Source organism: Podarcis filfolensis (assembly GCF_964270895.1).
Source record: "Podarcis filfolensis genome assembly, chromosome: 6".
NCBI lineage: Eukaryota > Metazoa > Chordata > Lepidosauria > Squamata > Lacertidae > Podarcis > Podarcis filfolensis.
This window is the reverse complement of record NC_139609.1, coordinates 47,497,867-47,512,610: the sequence shown is the minus strand read 5'-3', so window position 1 is coordinate 47,512,610 and position 14,744 is coordinate 47,497,867. Positions and strand designations below refer to the sequence as shown.

Here is a 14,744-nt window from a genome sequence, read left to right as displayed (position 1 = left end):
AGTATGTATGTATTTTTATATTGTAACCACTCTGTGATCTTCAGAAGTAAGTAAGTAAATCCATCCACCCACCCACCCACCCATCCCCCAGATGTGCCTATTAGATTATCTACAGTCCATTTGTGACAGTTCCTAAAACTGCAGCCAGCACCTCAGCTATCATTTGGCAGATATAGATTTTCATCACATGTTGCCCTGGAAGTTAATTTCACTTTCTCACAATCTTATTTGATGAGTTGGGCTTGATGTCCTCTACTACCCTGCGATTGTCTCCCTCATGCTCACACACCCCTGGGAAGATGATAAGGTGTTTTTTTTATAAAATAAAAACAAACAAACCCTAGAATATGGAAAGGAACAGGTGGATCTTGTACTGCTAAGATTAAGAGCTCAGAAGAATGTTGGAATGCTTGGGAGGATTCACTGACGATTGGCAAATGACGTGGAGTTTCTGTCAATCAGTGCCTGGCTATGCTAGTGAGACACTTTCCTAAACTTTCTTCAGTCATAGACGCACAAGCTTCTGTTTCCCAGTGGCTTGGAACTGATAGCTCCTGGGTGGGATTAAAATTCACCACCACCTCCTTCCCTTCCTTGCCGTCTTTGCTATTAGGAACTTACAGCTCTAGCAGCTCTCCTTGGTTGAGAGCTGTGAGCAGATTTCCCACTATGGCTCTAGACAAAGTGAAATCTCTCTTGCCTGATGAAAGGGTGGATGTCCGCATTGTCTCAGCTGTGCTCTGTGGTTCAGCCACTGCAATCTTCGTGATAAAATGGGTGAATCAGAGGCGGGTGCAGAAGAAACTTGAAGAGGCCAAGGGCAAGCGAGAGCTTGGCTTTCAACGTATGGAGAAAGCAGCAAGACAGTTTAAACAACAGGTGAATATATTTTAGAGGTTTCCTATCATTTGGATAAAGGTTTTTTCCCCTTTGTATCAAAATTTCAGTGGGTCTCTTCTGGTACTCTCTGCAGAGATGCTGTTGATTGCTCAGGTTTGCAAAAGTGCTAATAGCATGAAAGATGGCAATTATTTCTAGGTAGTCTTACAGTGATGACAATATACTTTCCCAATATGTGTATGTTGAATTTAACATGATTGCTCTTCCCCTGAAAGCTTTGCTTTCCTATAAATCTAGTAGGATGGTGCAGTCCATGCTTTTTCTGTTTCCTTCAGCTAAGATTATTATGGGAGCGCCCCGATTTATGCACCCTATCTAACTTTAGGAACTTGTTGCAACTGAGGCAAATCTTGTGCCATGGAAAAGAGGGTATAAAGTTGCTTTCCCTTTTTCCTCTTGCTGCATTTCAACTGGCAGCCTGAATGCAGCTGTCCCTGGCCGCGTTATTAGCAGACTGTTAACAAATCACCTGTCATTAAAGAAAAGATACTTGAGCCTAAGGATTGCTTGGCAATTGCTGGTGCCTGTCAAGGCCATTGCTGCACTTTCATGCTAGGGCCTGGTATGTCTCTGGATAGAAGGAGCAACTCCTTCCCACTTGTCTCTCATTTTGCACAGGGGTGGGTTAAGAGAGCCATCTTCCCAGAGAGAACTTTGGCCATATCTATACAGCACTTTATTCCATCTTCACAATGGTTCCTTACCTGTTCATTTTCACATTGTATGGGATCTTTCATGCGATGTAAAAGCTATGCGTGGAAATCTAGTGGAATCTACTGGAGGTCCTCTTGCAACCTCATTAACTCAGAAAACAGTGGGAGTTGCATTGTCAAAACTTGGGACAGTATACCAGCATACAGTTATTTCCTGTCATTTCTAATTTAGTGTGCCATGGTGGTATATTGAACAAAAAGTGTGGTGTAGTGGTTAAGAGTGGTGGACTCGTAATCTGGGGAACCGGGTTCGTGTCTCCGCTCCTCCACATGCAGCTGCTGGGTGACCTTGGGCCAGTCACACTTCTTTGAAGTCTCTCAGCCCCACTCACCTCACAGAGTGTTTGTTGTGGGGGAGGAAGGGAAAGGAGAATGTTAGCCGCTTTGAGACTCCTTCGGGTAGTGATAAAGCGGGATATCAAATCCAAACTCTTCTTCTTCTTCTTCTTCATAACACAACAAGGCATCACAGTGTAAAATGAATGCTATAAATTGCATTACAACCAGTAAATCTAACACAATAATCCTCAATGGACTTACAATGTCCATTGTTAGCTTTAACTCTTCCTACTTGCACTTTGTGGAAATACAGCCCAGAACTCTCTTTGGATGCAGAGGGCATCTGTTACCATATATTTACCTCTTTGGAGAAACTATTCCAACCTACAAGCCCTGCTTGTGATACAGAACTGTTTCAAAACTCTTGGTGACCACAGTGCAGAGGAGAAGAAGTGTGTAATTGGTTGAAATCAATATTTTTAAGTCAATATTTCAAATTCAAAATTTTCTTGTTCAGTTGTATCATCTTTTTAATGATATCTTAGCTGTCAGATGCAGTCACATATAACATATCTCTGTGACTTGCCATGCAAAGCAGGGTGGAGATCAAGTTAGCTGCTAAAGCCTGGGGTCAGTACCCATTCCTGGTCATCAGTGAGCTGTTATTTTGCTACTAATTAGATATATAGTCATTGAGCACCCATGTGATGCTGCTGCTGACAGGCCAATCTGTAGCCTGCTTTGCATGTCTGAAAGTGCAATGTGTCCACAATGCTGTGTAGCAATGTTGGTCTAGCAAGTGAGTGCACATGACATAGCAGTTTGCCAGCAATGTGTTTGCTCCCTGCTGCAGAACCCAGGAGTGAAAGCTGCTCCAATCCTAGCTCTTCCCCTTGTGGAACTGTCTGCAAAGTTGAAAGATGGCTCATTGTCTCCAGAAAGTGTTCTCTACACCTACATGGAAAAGGTAAGACTGCCTGGGGGTAAATCACAGCTGGAGGCACAGGTCAATTCTTTGTCCAGGCAGCTGTTTACCAGCTCCATCTGGTACGCAGGCCAAGACTCTACCTGCCTGCAGACTGTCTCGCCAGAGTGGTGCATGTCCTGGTTATCTCCTGCTTGAACTATTGCAATGCACTCTACATGGGGCTACCTTTGAAGGTGACTCGGAAACTACAACTAATCCAGAAGACTCGTGACTGGGAGTGGCCACTGAGACCATATAACACTGGTCCTGAAAGACCTACATTGGCTCCCAGTTCGTTTCCGAGCACAATTCAAAGTGTTGGTGCTGATCTTTAAAGTCCTAAACGGCCTCGGCCCAGTATACCTGAAGGAGCGTCTCCATCCCCATCATTCTGCCTGGACACTGAGGTCCAGCTCTGAGGGCCTTCTGGCAGTTCCCTCACTGTGAGAAGTGAAGTTACAGGGAACCAGGCAGAGGGCCTTCTCAGTGGTGGCACCCGCCCTGTGGAACACCCTCCCATCAGATGTCAAGGAAATAAACAACTATCTGACTTTTAGAAGACATCTGAAGGCAGCCCTGTTTAGGGAAGTTTTTAAGGATTGATGTTTTTATTATGTTTTTAGATATGTAAGCTGCCCAGAGTGGCTAGGGAAGCCCAGCCAGATGGGAGGGCTATAAATAATAAAATTATTATTATTATTATTATTATTATTATTATTATTATTATTATTATTATGGAGTGAGGCAGGATACACACTGTACAAACTCAAAAGTGACACACTACAAATGAGTTGTGTCTTTCAGCATATTGTGTGCTCATTTTAAGGCACTGATGTGCAATATGCTAGCTGAAATACAGCTGTTCTTCAAAATGTGCACAGTTTTGTGGTGCAATTCTCCAGCCAATTATGCTCCATCCAAAATGCACATGGTGGGGTAATATTTTGCAAAAAAGTGCATATATTAGTGGGGAGAGAAAACACAAAAATACATTATAGCAGGGGAAATGGCTCTGCAAATATGTGCCTATTAGGCAAAACTGCAAACAAATATATGAATATTAGGAAAAATTCACACTGAGGAGGATGGGTTTTTTTAAAAATTGCAAACTGATGTGAACTTCAGATTGGAAAAATGAGCTAGTGAGAGAAACTAAAACTGACAAATTCACCCATCCCTACTTACACATTACTAGTCTAATACATTTGAATTAAGGTGATATAGCGCACAGAATAATTTTGAATTTTAATTAAAAAATATTAAAAGTCTCCACCATTTTTGCTCTTTAGGCCAAATAAACAAGACACTGTTCCCTTATCCCAAAGTTCTTGTATCCTCTACACACAAACACACACACACACACACACACACACACACACACACAGAGCCAAGCTAATTCAAATCCAGCTCCAAGAAAAGTCAAATTTTGCAGCCTGCATTATTTGTGCTAACAGCGCATCTAGGCCTGTCACAGTTACAGGTTTAATTGGAGAGTTTACTATCTTCCTCCCCACCCCCACCCTGCATCTAGGGCATGTAATGGACTCAGGCCTTTCATATACCATATGATCTGCGTAGTTATTTTCAGCCGTGATAGATTTATTATGGTCCCTAGCAGCTAAGCTACAAGGGATTTCCATTTTTGGAGCGACTTGGATTTCAGGCTTCTAGGGAGGAGAGCAGGGGCTTTGCTAAGTGGATCGAGTGAATGCGGCGCCTGCTTGGCAGCTGAAAGATGCCAGCTGCAGAAGTGTATGCAATCTTGTGTGGTGCTGAGAATAGGCAGCAGATCCGTCCTCAAATAGAGTGGTTTGTTTGGGTGTTTCTTTATACATTGCTTTTTGACACCTGATGACCCCAAAGTGGTTTCTGTAATAACAGCTGAAGCCAACCAGATCCTAATAGGACCAGCATATATCCAGTTTCGACATAGTGAACTGATAGGTGAATCCTATGCTACAAACGGAAGTTGGAACACACCCTTTTGCTGCAGTTTTCTACTAGCATGCTTGTCTTGCATAATGATCACAGATAAAACACTGCATTTGCAAGGTGGAAAAGAGACCTTCACAATGTGAACAGTCAAGAAGAGAGCATATTATCACAAATTTGCCTTCTTCTCCCCCTGTTTTGTTTCTTGTTCACGCAAAGGCCTTGGAGGTAACCCGGCAAATCAACTGTGTGACCAACTTCCTTCCAGAGTGTGAGGAACAGCTCCGGGAGACCAAAAAAAAGGAGAAAGGATTGCTTTATGGAGTCCCAGTCAGTATTAAGGAAGATGTGGCCTGCAAGGTACTTTCTGCCATGATCCCTGAATAATTGCAGTGAGGGTAAGATGAGGAGGGCTCTGCAACAGAGGAAGCTTGCGAATTTAAAGCCAAGAGGAATATGTATATTTTTATATTTCTATTTGTTTATATAATATGATTAAATTAGCCATGTGGGTCACCAGCTGGGGGGCGGGTGCCCCTATACTTTGCTCACCTACAGTGGAACTGCTCCTCTCCCATAAGCATCACAAATTTTACCTTTAGTTATGGGCATCTGCATGGAGGGAAAGTCAAAGGAGAGGGCACGCTAATTTCTCAAGCTATTTGTGTTATATTTAAAGCTCTACAAATGCTTCTTAGACTAACCCAATTCCCTCTAAATATATGCTTGAATTCACTCTTAAGTGAAATTTGATGATATTACCTAATGACTGGAGGGACTGTGGTTGTTTTCTTTAAAATAAATGTCACCTCTACTTTCTCGTCTAATGTTTTGGGTGTTTTTTGGGGGATATGGTCAACAGATGTAAGGATAAGTATCTCACTTTATTTCTCTAATTCCAGGGGTACCCCAATACACTTGGCTTGGTGAAATATCTAGACCGTCCTGAGCAGGAGGACTCTGTGATAGTCAAAGTTTTAAAGAAACAAGGGGCAATTCCATTTGTAAAGACCAACCTTTCACAGGCCATAGTGAAGTACGTGTGTGTTTCTTTCATTTGTTTAATTCTTCAAGGCAGCAGCTGGGCCTTAGCAGTCCAGGTAAATAATGGCAGTTTTGGTGGCTCTACAGCAACTGAAAACACAGAAAATAAGGAGCTCGACCTTTTCCTATCACTTTATCCCCATGCCAGGAAATGATGCACCACCGGTAGATCACAGCTAGGTGCCATACAGACACAGTTTGACTCTCACTCAACAGGAAGAAATCCAAGTCAGGCTTCATGATAGAGTTGGGAGACCTGAGGAGCTACAGATGGTTCTGGACTCCCATCAACCCCAGCCAGCATGGCCAGTGGTCAAGGGATTATGGGAGTTTCAGCTGAACAACATCTGGTGGGCCACAGGTTCCCATCCCTGCTTTTTAGGGTTGTTTTTCTAGGCAGAAAGGAGAGAAGTTTGAAGAACTACGGTGTGTTTGTGAAGATCGATTTCCAAGTGTCATCTCAGTACATGGTTTACTGCTTTCATGACAAAGAACTGGTTGAGGCCCCCGAATCCAAGAAACCCAAAGCATGCTGGGCTGCTTCTTCAAGCCAATCTTTCTAGATGCTAGAATTGAACAGATAAGAACAGACTGTACAAAGCACCTCTTCACTCCAACACTTACATAAGAATGCAACTCAGCATTTTGGCTAATCTACTTTATTTACATATAAACACACATGGAACACTGCAACATGGCTCCCTCTCTCTCTAGCATCAGACAGCAAAGAGAAAGAACAAAGGACAATAGTCCCACTTCACGGAACACAGTAACACAAACATCCTGTCTCTGTCACTTCCCACTTTGTGGAGTCAAAACATATATTGTCATGTGAAAGAACACAATCCAATGACTGCAATCACGGAGCAGGAATTCTAACATATTGATGATAGCTGTATTCAAAGTGATAGCTATTGTAAGATGATAGCTATTCAAAGTGAAAGGCCCAGTTTTTAATGGAATTGGTACGTGATTATTAAGGGACAACCTTTACCAAGGAAAGCAGTCTTTGCAACCTGATTCCACCATTCAGATATATAGGATAAACATACATTCAACAACAGAATCCTCCAAGGACAGGACCACAAGTGCAGTACAACAGAGCTAAAATGCTGGAAGACAGACAAAAGTATTCCATTAAACACTTGGCCTTTCACTTTGAATAGCTATCGTCTCACAGGAGAAAGTGGCACCCAGTCACTAGAAGATTTTGATAATAGAAATACCCTTGCTGCAGTCCTTAACAACTGTAAGGATTGCTTCTGTACTCTTCCTTACTGGAACATTAACTTACTAGCCCTTTTCCATCCCATTCAGCATTGACTGTGGCAATACACTCTTTGGACAAACCTTGAATCCTTTCAACCACAAGAAAACCTCCGGAGGTTCTAGCGGAGGGGAAGCTGCACTCATTGGAGGTGGAGGCTCCATTCTTGGGATTGGGACCGATGTGGCTGCAAGTATCCGAGTGCCATGTGGCTTCTGTGGGATCTGTGGAATAAAACCCACCGGCTATAGGCTGAGGTAGGTCTCACAGGTTTGGAACCATCCATCCATAAATCATGTACAATCAACCAAGTGAAGAGCAGCAGAATTGCAGTTTAAAAGCTGACATTCTTGATACAGGTCTTGATACAGAGAGCCCTGGGAAACCAGTTCTCTGGGTGACAAACATTACATAATCCCTGTTAGTTAACGTGATCTGGCATTTGCCAAGGCCCACCTGGCATTCAGGGTCTCCTTAAGAACAGCACCAGTTCTTCATTCTATGTGGAGTGGGGGCATATAGAAGTCCCATTGTGCAGGCGAAAATTATTGTACTAATTGGACAACTTCTCACTCAATGAACCCCTGTGTTTTGGCATTTATTTTTTTTTAAAGCAGATTCTGAGGCTAAGCCCTGTGGAGTCTTGGCTCACATTGAAGTCACATTGGTTTTATTTTTAATATATATTTTGTGTTTTTATGTTGTAAACTGCCCTGTGACCTGTGGGTATAGGGTGATATACAAATTAAATAAGTAAATAAATAACACCAAAAAGAGGTTGCAGTAAAGGGCTCCTCTTTGTCTAAGCAAACTTGGGTTATTGGCAAGTAACATTTGTTTTTTATGAGATGTAGTCAACTAAACTTTCAGAGTATTTGAGGCATGAGGATACGCCAGTTTTCCAGGAAACGTGACTATATCTGTGAAAGAGGGGTGGGTGTGGGGGAAGGGAACTGCATTAGTAGCATAATTCCTGACTTCCGGACTAAAAAAAAGTGGGCAGTGCCACAGAAAGTATTAAACACAGGGAAGATCCAGAGCCTGTTTTCACTTAAAGCTCAAATCTCTCTGCAAATTTTTGTTAGTTCTGGTCTAAATTCTAAGAAGGGAAGTGAAATTGTTTGAATCCACAGTGTATGCAAGCTGCATAGTTAAAATATCAGGATCTGCTTCAGTGAGGGGTGGACATCAGATTCTGCCCTCCTCTGTGTAGTTTTACAGAGGCTCGGAAGTTAATTAGGGATAATGAAATGTGCCTGTAACATTTCCCTATCAAATATTTTTAAAAGGAAGGTACTTTGCACAGAATTTCCAATGGCTTTCCAATGGCTTTCAGCTATTAGGAACATCCTTTGACGCATGTCACTTGCATTTCATGGCTTGGGTCTCTTTGGCTCTCTCTGTCATTTGGCTTTTCTCCATCATTAATTTACTTTTCCCGTTTGCTCTTGTGCAGCGTCAAAGGTGCTAGCACTCCTGTAGCTGGAATGAACTCAGGTGAGCAAGTCTATTGCTGATAAAATATAAGCGAGAGTTGAAAGTCTTACTTAGCTCATGGGAGAATTTAAACAAGCACAAGCCCTTTGATGGAGACCGCGGTTTTCCGATAAGCAATAAACTTTTAGAGTTTGGGCTCATTTAAAAACAAACAAATGCAAATGTCATTCTTTGAGAAGGCCAGGTGTTAATGGTAATTTCTGATTTGTTTAACGAAGATCAGATGTATCTTAACTGTTTTTGCTGGCTATATGTAAGGAAAAAATGGTGCGCATTTCTTTTGCAACCTGAAAATTCATTTAATTTTGTAAGATTCTGTGACAGTAAAAAAAATTAAGTCAAATGATCTTTGTGCCTGAGCTTACGCCATAGGAGCCAATTCCTAGGGGCCAAGAGGTCTTTGCCCCTCAAATAAAATATTTGAGGTTGCTCCCCCCCCAAGCTGATGGGCATTGCCATTCAAAAGGTGTGCGTGCACCATGTCGTGTGATTGATTATGCAGGATGAGGCTTACCTGCCCCCCAATATTTTATTCAAGTTGGCACCCCTGGCTTACATAAATACTCTATGCAAATGTATGTAGATCTTAGGCCTTGTGGGATCTACTTAATTTATTTTTACTAGAACCCTGAGATCCACAGAACCAGGTACAACAGACATTCTGAGCTCTGCAATTCGTTTTGAAATCCAGAATGTGCGGTCTTTTCACATAAAAATCCTCTCCCCATCCCCAACACTCTTCGGTGCAGTAGTATCAAGGGGAAGTCATTATATTGTTGCTGTTTACACAATTGGGGGGGTCAGATCTACTTCAAATCACCAGAAACCAACCTTCTGCCAATAGCTGCACACAAATACAGCCCCTGATAGGACTTGTAGTCCAAAAGCTGTGGAAGTTATAAGGTTGCAGATGGCTGTGCTAAGCCATGGTTTCACAGCATGTCTGAAATGGGTGCGAAAATTGCAACTCAATTCTTTTTAACGTTCATACTGCAGAATTCGTGGTTGCACATTTAAAACTTACTTTCTTCTTTTGGTTACTGACTGCTCAGTTTTCATGTGGTGAAATGAATCTGTGAACGCATTGTCACCCAGTGAGATCTTTAGTTACCACCATATCCTAGAAAAGCATATTTGTAGATACATTTCAGAATAATTGGCAGTTTTTGTGGATGGGATGACTGGGTGATCATCATGTGAAAACTGATGAGCCTGGGGAGAAAGTAATTCCAGAGTCCTTTTTCCTCCTCAGAAATGGCGCTTTGGCATTGTTGTGCACGTAGAAACCCTAATAACTGGAAGGCAACTGCATGGAAATCAAGCTACTAGCACTCCTATCTTCTTCCCCATGTTCAGAAGTCTTCCTCTTTTGTTCCAGTCATCTCTGTGACAGGCCCAATGGCAAGAGATGTGGACAGTCTGGTTCTGTGCATGAGGGCCCTCCTGTGTGATGAACTATTTCGCCTGGATTCATCTGTGCCCCCAATTCCCTTTAATGAGGAGGTAATGGAATTGTGTTCAACAGCACGCTGAAGTAGTTGATTCACCATAGGCTTTTAATGCATAATGAAATTTCCTTTTTAGTGGGGGAATCTCAATTTTTGTCAATGCTGAAATATCAGTGCATGCATGCTAGGTGTCACTATAGGGATTTTACACTCTATAGCAGCAGTGAGTGGAGCTGTCAGCCAGGGAAGGAGGAAAGGTCTAAAGGGTAAAGCCAAAATGGAGGCCCAGGATGAAGCTTGTTTGAAATCTGAGGTCTGAAACCCTTTCACAACGAAAGAAGGAAAAACTCGAGCTTGGTCTAGGTGTCAGGAGGGAGAAATCTGAAGTCAGATCTGACATCTAGGTAAGAGAAATTAAAGGCTCATGAGACCCATGAGTCAGTTTGTTATCTCTCTAACAACAACATGAAACTTGTGACTCCACCTGCAGAGCACTAAGTCTAGTGCCACCTAGTGACTCAAATACATACTGATATTATCCACAAAGAGGAGCTGAATAATGTTACCTATTGCATGGCTACATGAATAGTTTAAGACAGGAGCAGGACTCTCTCTTCTTCAGGTATCAGCTGAGGTTTCTGGTTCTTCAGAATGTGGCCCTGAATTTTCAGGTTGCTTCATGAAATATTATTATTTGTACCCTGTCCATCTTCGGACGGCTTCCAACAAAATATAAAAACATAGTAAGACCTACACGAAACATTAAAAACTTCCCAATACAGGGCTGCTGTTAGACGCCTTCTGAATGTCGTGTAGTTGTTTATCTCCTTGACATCTGATGGGAGAGCGTTCCATAGAGTGAGTGTCACTACCAGAAAGGCCCTCTGCCTGGTTCCCTGTAACTTCAGTTCTTGCAGTGAGGGAACGTCCAGAAGGCCCTTGGAGCTGGATCTCAGTGTCCGGGCTGAATGATGGGGTGGAGATGCTCCTTCAGGTATACTGGGCTGAGGCTGTTTAGGGCTTTAAAGGTCAGCACCCAAGAGGAACAAGGTGAATACTCCATCCCTTACAGTCCCTGAATTGATGTGATCTGAATTGATTGATGTTGACACTGTGTCAACAACTATTCAGTTAACAAGATGGCTGGGCTCAACAAATTAGACAGTGGGAAAGAGCATTCTAAAACCAAAGCAGAGTCAAAATGCCACACCTCATATGATAGTGGTACCCAGGGAAGGGCCTCTGATGGAGATTTTAGCACACAGATACATGGGGAGATGAGCAGTCCATCAGGTACCCTGATCCCTAGCTTTCACCCTCACCTGAGCTGTGAAAAGCCATGTCACCTTCTTCTCATTGCCCTGGTGACTAGCACTATGTGATTACTCTGGTTCCTCTCTGCAGATTTACTCTAGCTCCCGGCCACTCAGGATTGGCTACTATGATGGAGATGGTTATTTCCAGCCCTCTCCCAGCATGAGGAGAGCTGTGCTGGAAACTCGACAGTTGCTACAGGAAGCAGGACACACGGTAAGCTCTGGGCCCATGGAGAGCTTTTTCTTACATTGCCTGAACTTTAATTTATATTGAGTTTGTTTGCTGCATTTTCATTGCTTTAATTTTATTGGGTTTTGTAATACATGTAACAAATCAATAATAATAAGAGATGGCTATTTATGCAGAAACAATGCACACTGCCAGCGAGAACATTGATTCTTGATCTTTGTAAATGATGCAGTGTAATGTGCTATTTGTTAATTAAGAAAAAAAGAAATAGCAAGTGGAAGATGTGGGGAGCAAAGGAGAAAGAAACTTGACGAAAAGTTGCTATGGGAAGGAAGCAGAAGGGGATAATAAAAGTAAGGTATTTTCTTCATTATTTTCTAGAGCCATGCTAGTCTACTGGCATTGTTTTTTAGAAGATGCTTGTCACCACTGAAAATGTACTCATTGGATTGCTGCACATAACATACACCTGACTTTTGAGTATACACACCCTAGGTTGTATTCATCTTTCTTTCACAGAGTAGATCTATTGGATTTAGTAGGCCCAAGTCATACCCTCCAACATTTCTCCGATGAAAATAGGGATGTCCCATTCCATAATGATAATTTTTACTATTTCTATCCCACACATCTTACTGGGTTGCCCCAGCCACTCTGAGCAGCTTCCAGGATATATAAAAACATAACAAAATATTAAACATTTTTTTTAAAAAAACCTTCCCTATACACAGGATTGCCTTCAGACGGCTCAGGGGTCAGATAGCTCCATACCCCCCAACATTTCTCCAATGGAATTCAGGACATCCTAAGGAAAAGAGGGACTTTCCGGGATCAAATCAGAAACCGGGACAGCATCTCTAAATCAGGGATGTCCCTGGAAAATAGGGACACTTGGAGGGTCTGCCAAGTTAGTAATGGTCATTAATTCCAATTAGTCTGAGTAAAATTTAGTTGAATACCGCCCTATGTCTGCATACCAGTTACCAACTACTGCCTGAAACTTACATCTCCAGTTTTCTGACATTAGACATTTTGCAGCTTCCAGAGTTCTGCTAAGTTGACATTTTCTGGTACTTATTCAAGCTTGTGGCTGCACCTGTACCTATAGACTGGGCTGCAGTCTAGACAATTCTAGACAAAAGTAAATAGAGGCCTGTAGAGATTAGACAATAACATTCTCCGCCAAGAATGTATATCCAGGCAATATATAGGTCCTCCTTTCCTTTTACTGATTGCAAGGAATCACATGTATAAAGGCAGAATGATAACTGCATATATTTATTATATATTTTTGTTGCCTTTAAATATTTACCTTGTTTTTCTGCTCAGCTTATACCTTTCACTCCTCCTCGAATTGATTTTTTGGTGGATGAGCTCTTCACCAAAGGCCTCTATGCAGATGGATGTTCAACATTACTGGAAAAGTTGTAAGTAGATACCAAGACGTATAGACACATATGTAGTGTATGTATGTGTTTACGGGAGGACACCTAAAGTTATATCAAAAACTTTCTGAAGAAGAGATATTAAGGCTCTTTAGTGGGAAACGATTAGGAACAAAAGAGGCATATTATTATTAATAATAATAATTTAACAATAACAACAACAAAAGAGGCTTATAATAATTATTTCAGATTGATTTGAAAAATCTGGTGTAACATAGTAATTATAACATTCAAATATTATAGAAGAGGAAGTAATGGCCAAAGCACTTTCTGGAATGGCTTTTAGAACAGCAGACACTTTTTATTATGTTCTGGAATAACAAATGTCAATAGAATATGTATGCATAAAAATATATTTTTTAATTGTAGTATCATTATGTATACAAGTATTGTGCAGATAACAATGACAATAGGTTGTGGAACTGAATTATAGTGTGTTTAATAAAACTGATAAACAGGGGGAGAGAGGCTTAAATTAAATTATGCTCTTTGCTGAATTACTGAAAATTCCATTTCCTTCAGGAGTTGATTATCTGCCCCTCAGTCATGCTTTAAGTTTCAGATTCTGCATTTGTCCATCAGGGATTTTAACTGCAAGGATAGTAGCTGTAGCATAGGCATGTCATTGCAACAGGTAAATAGCATTTACAGACATTATTGTACAGCATAGAACCTGCTTTCTTCCTCTTTTTACTTTCCCAGTGATGGAGAGTTTGTGGATTCCACTTGGACAAACCAGATAAATTGTTACCGGTTGCCAAATTTACTGAAAAGGATCCTGGCTCTCATTTTAATGCCGTTGGTGAGTCTCCAACTTGTGAAACAGACACACAGACTTTCTCCATTTATACCTTTGTGTATGCCAACAATAAGGGACGCGGGTAGCACTGTGATCTAAACCACTGAGCCACTTGGGCTTGCCGATCAGAAGGTCAGCAGTTCAAATCCCTGCTACGGGGTGAGCTCCCGTTGTTCAGTCCCAGCTCTTGCCAACCTAGCAGTTTGAAAGCATGCCAGTGCAAGTAGATAAATACTGTATTTTTCGCCCTATAGGACGCACCGTCCCATAGGAAGCACCTAGTTTTTTTTGGGGGGAAATAAAGAATTTTTTTTTTATTCCCCCCCCCAGCCGCGGGGGAAGCCCAAGCTTTTAAAAACGCACCTACTGTAGTTTTTAGAGGAGAAAAGGATATCTGCCCGAGGTGCGGGGCGCTCTGCTTCAGCGCCCCGTGCTCTGGGCAGCAGGCTGCTATCCACCTGAACAGCAACCTCAGGACAGCAGTAGAGAAAATACAGATAGGGGTCTTGGCGGTGGCTCACCTTCGCACCCCCTCAAGAACCCCCAATTTGTCCTGTGCCTCCTAAATGGCTGCCCTGAGCTGATCCCTAAAAAACCCACCCCACTCGCACTCAGCCCAAAGCCAAGGCTTTGTATTACCCCTCCCCCCAAAAACCCAATTCAAAACACCCTACATGTAACCCCCCCAAACCGTGCCTCTGATCTCTCATTTCCCCCCCAAACCCCCTTGCCCAAAAAAAGAGGGTTAAGACCCCCCTCCTCATCTGGAGGCAGCACCTTCCTTCCTCCACTCCCCTCTATTTAGATCCCTAAACTTACCTACCTCCCCCCTCCCGCCAGAAGATAAAAAAATGCCCCTTTCCAGGAGGAGGAGGAGCAAGAGGTGCTCCCCACCCCGAAAGAGCCCCCTCCCCTAATCAAGCCCCCTCCCGCCCTGTCCTCCCCCT

General features: G+C 42.4%; 1 protein-coding gene across 3 annotated transcripts in view; it reads left to right on the top strand.

Annotated features, from left to right (window-relative positions):
* Positions 1 to 85: 85 nt before the first annotated feature.
* Positions 86 to 14,744, top strand: part of LOC310765093 (vitamin D3 hydroxylase-associated protein-like) — a 26,481-nt gene continuing 11,822 nt past the window's right edge. For all 3 annotated transcript variants that reach the window (XR_014549440.1, XR_014549441.1, XM_083619628.1), the window contains exons 1-10: positions 86 to 879; positions 2,746 to 2,859; positions 5,011 to 5,151; positions 5,694 to 5,827; positions 7,153 to 7,359; positions 8,559 to 8,599; positions 9,978 to 10,102; positions 11,452 to 11,577; positions 12,883 to 12,980; positions 13,701 to 13,800. Coding sequence is in view for 1 of the 3 variants with exons in the window: in XM_083619628.1 (XP_083475754.1) it covers positions 472 to 879; positions 2,746 to 2,859; positions 5,011 to 5,151; positions 5,694 to 5,827; positions 7,153 to 7,359; positions 8,559 to 8,599; positions 9,978 to 10,102; positions 11,452 to 11,577; positions 12,883 to 12,980; positions 13,701 to 13,800 (1,494 nt within the window). In the remaining 2 variants the exon portion in view is untranslated. The remainder of the gene's footprint in view (positions 880 to 2,745; positions 2,860 to 5,010; positions 5,152 to 5,693; positions 5,828 to 7,152; positions 7,360 to 8,558; positions 8,600 to 9,977; positions 10,103 to 11,451; positions 11,578 to 12,882; positions 12,981 to 13,700; positions 13,801 to 14,744) is intronic.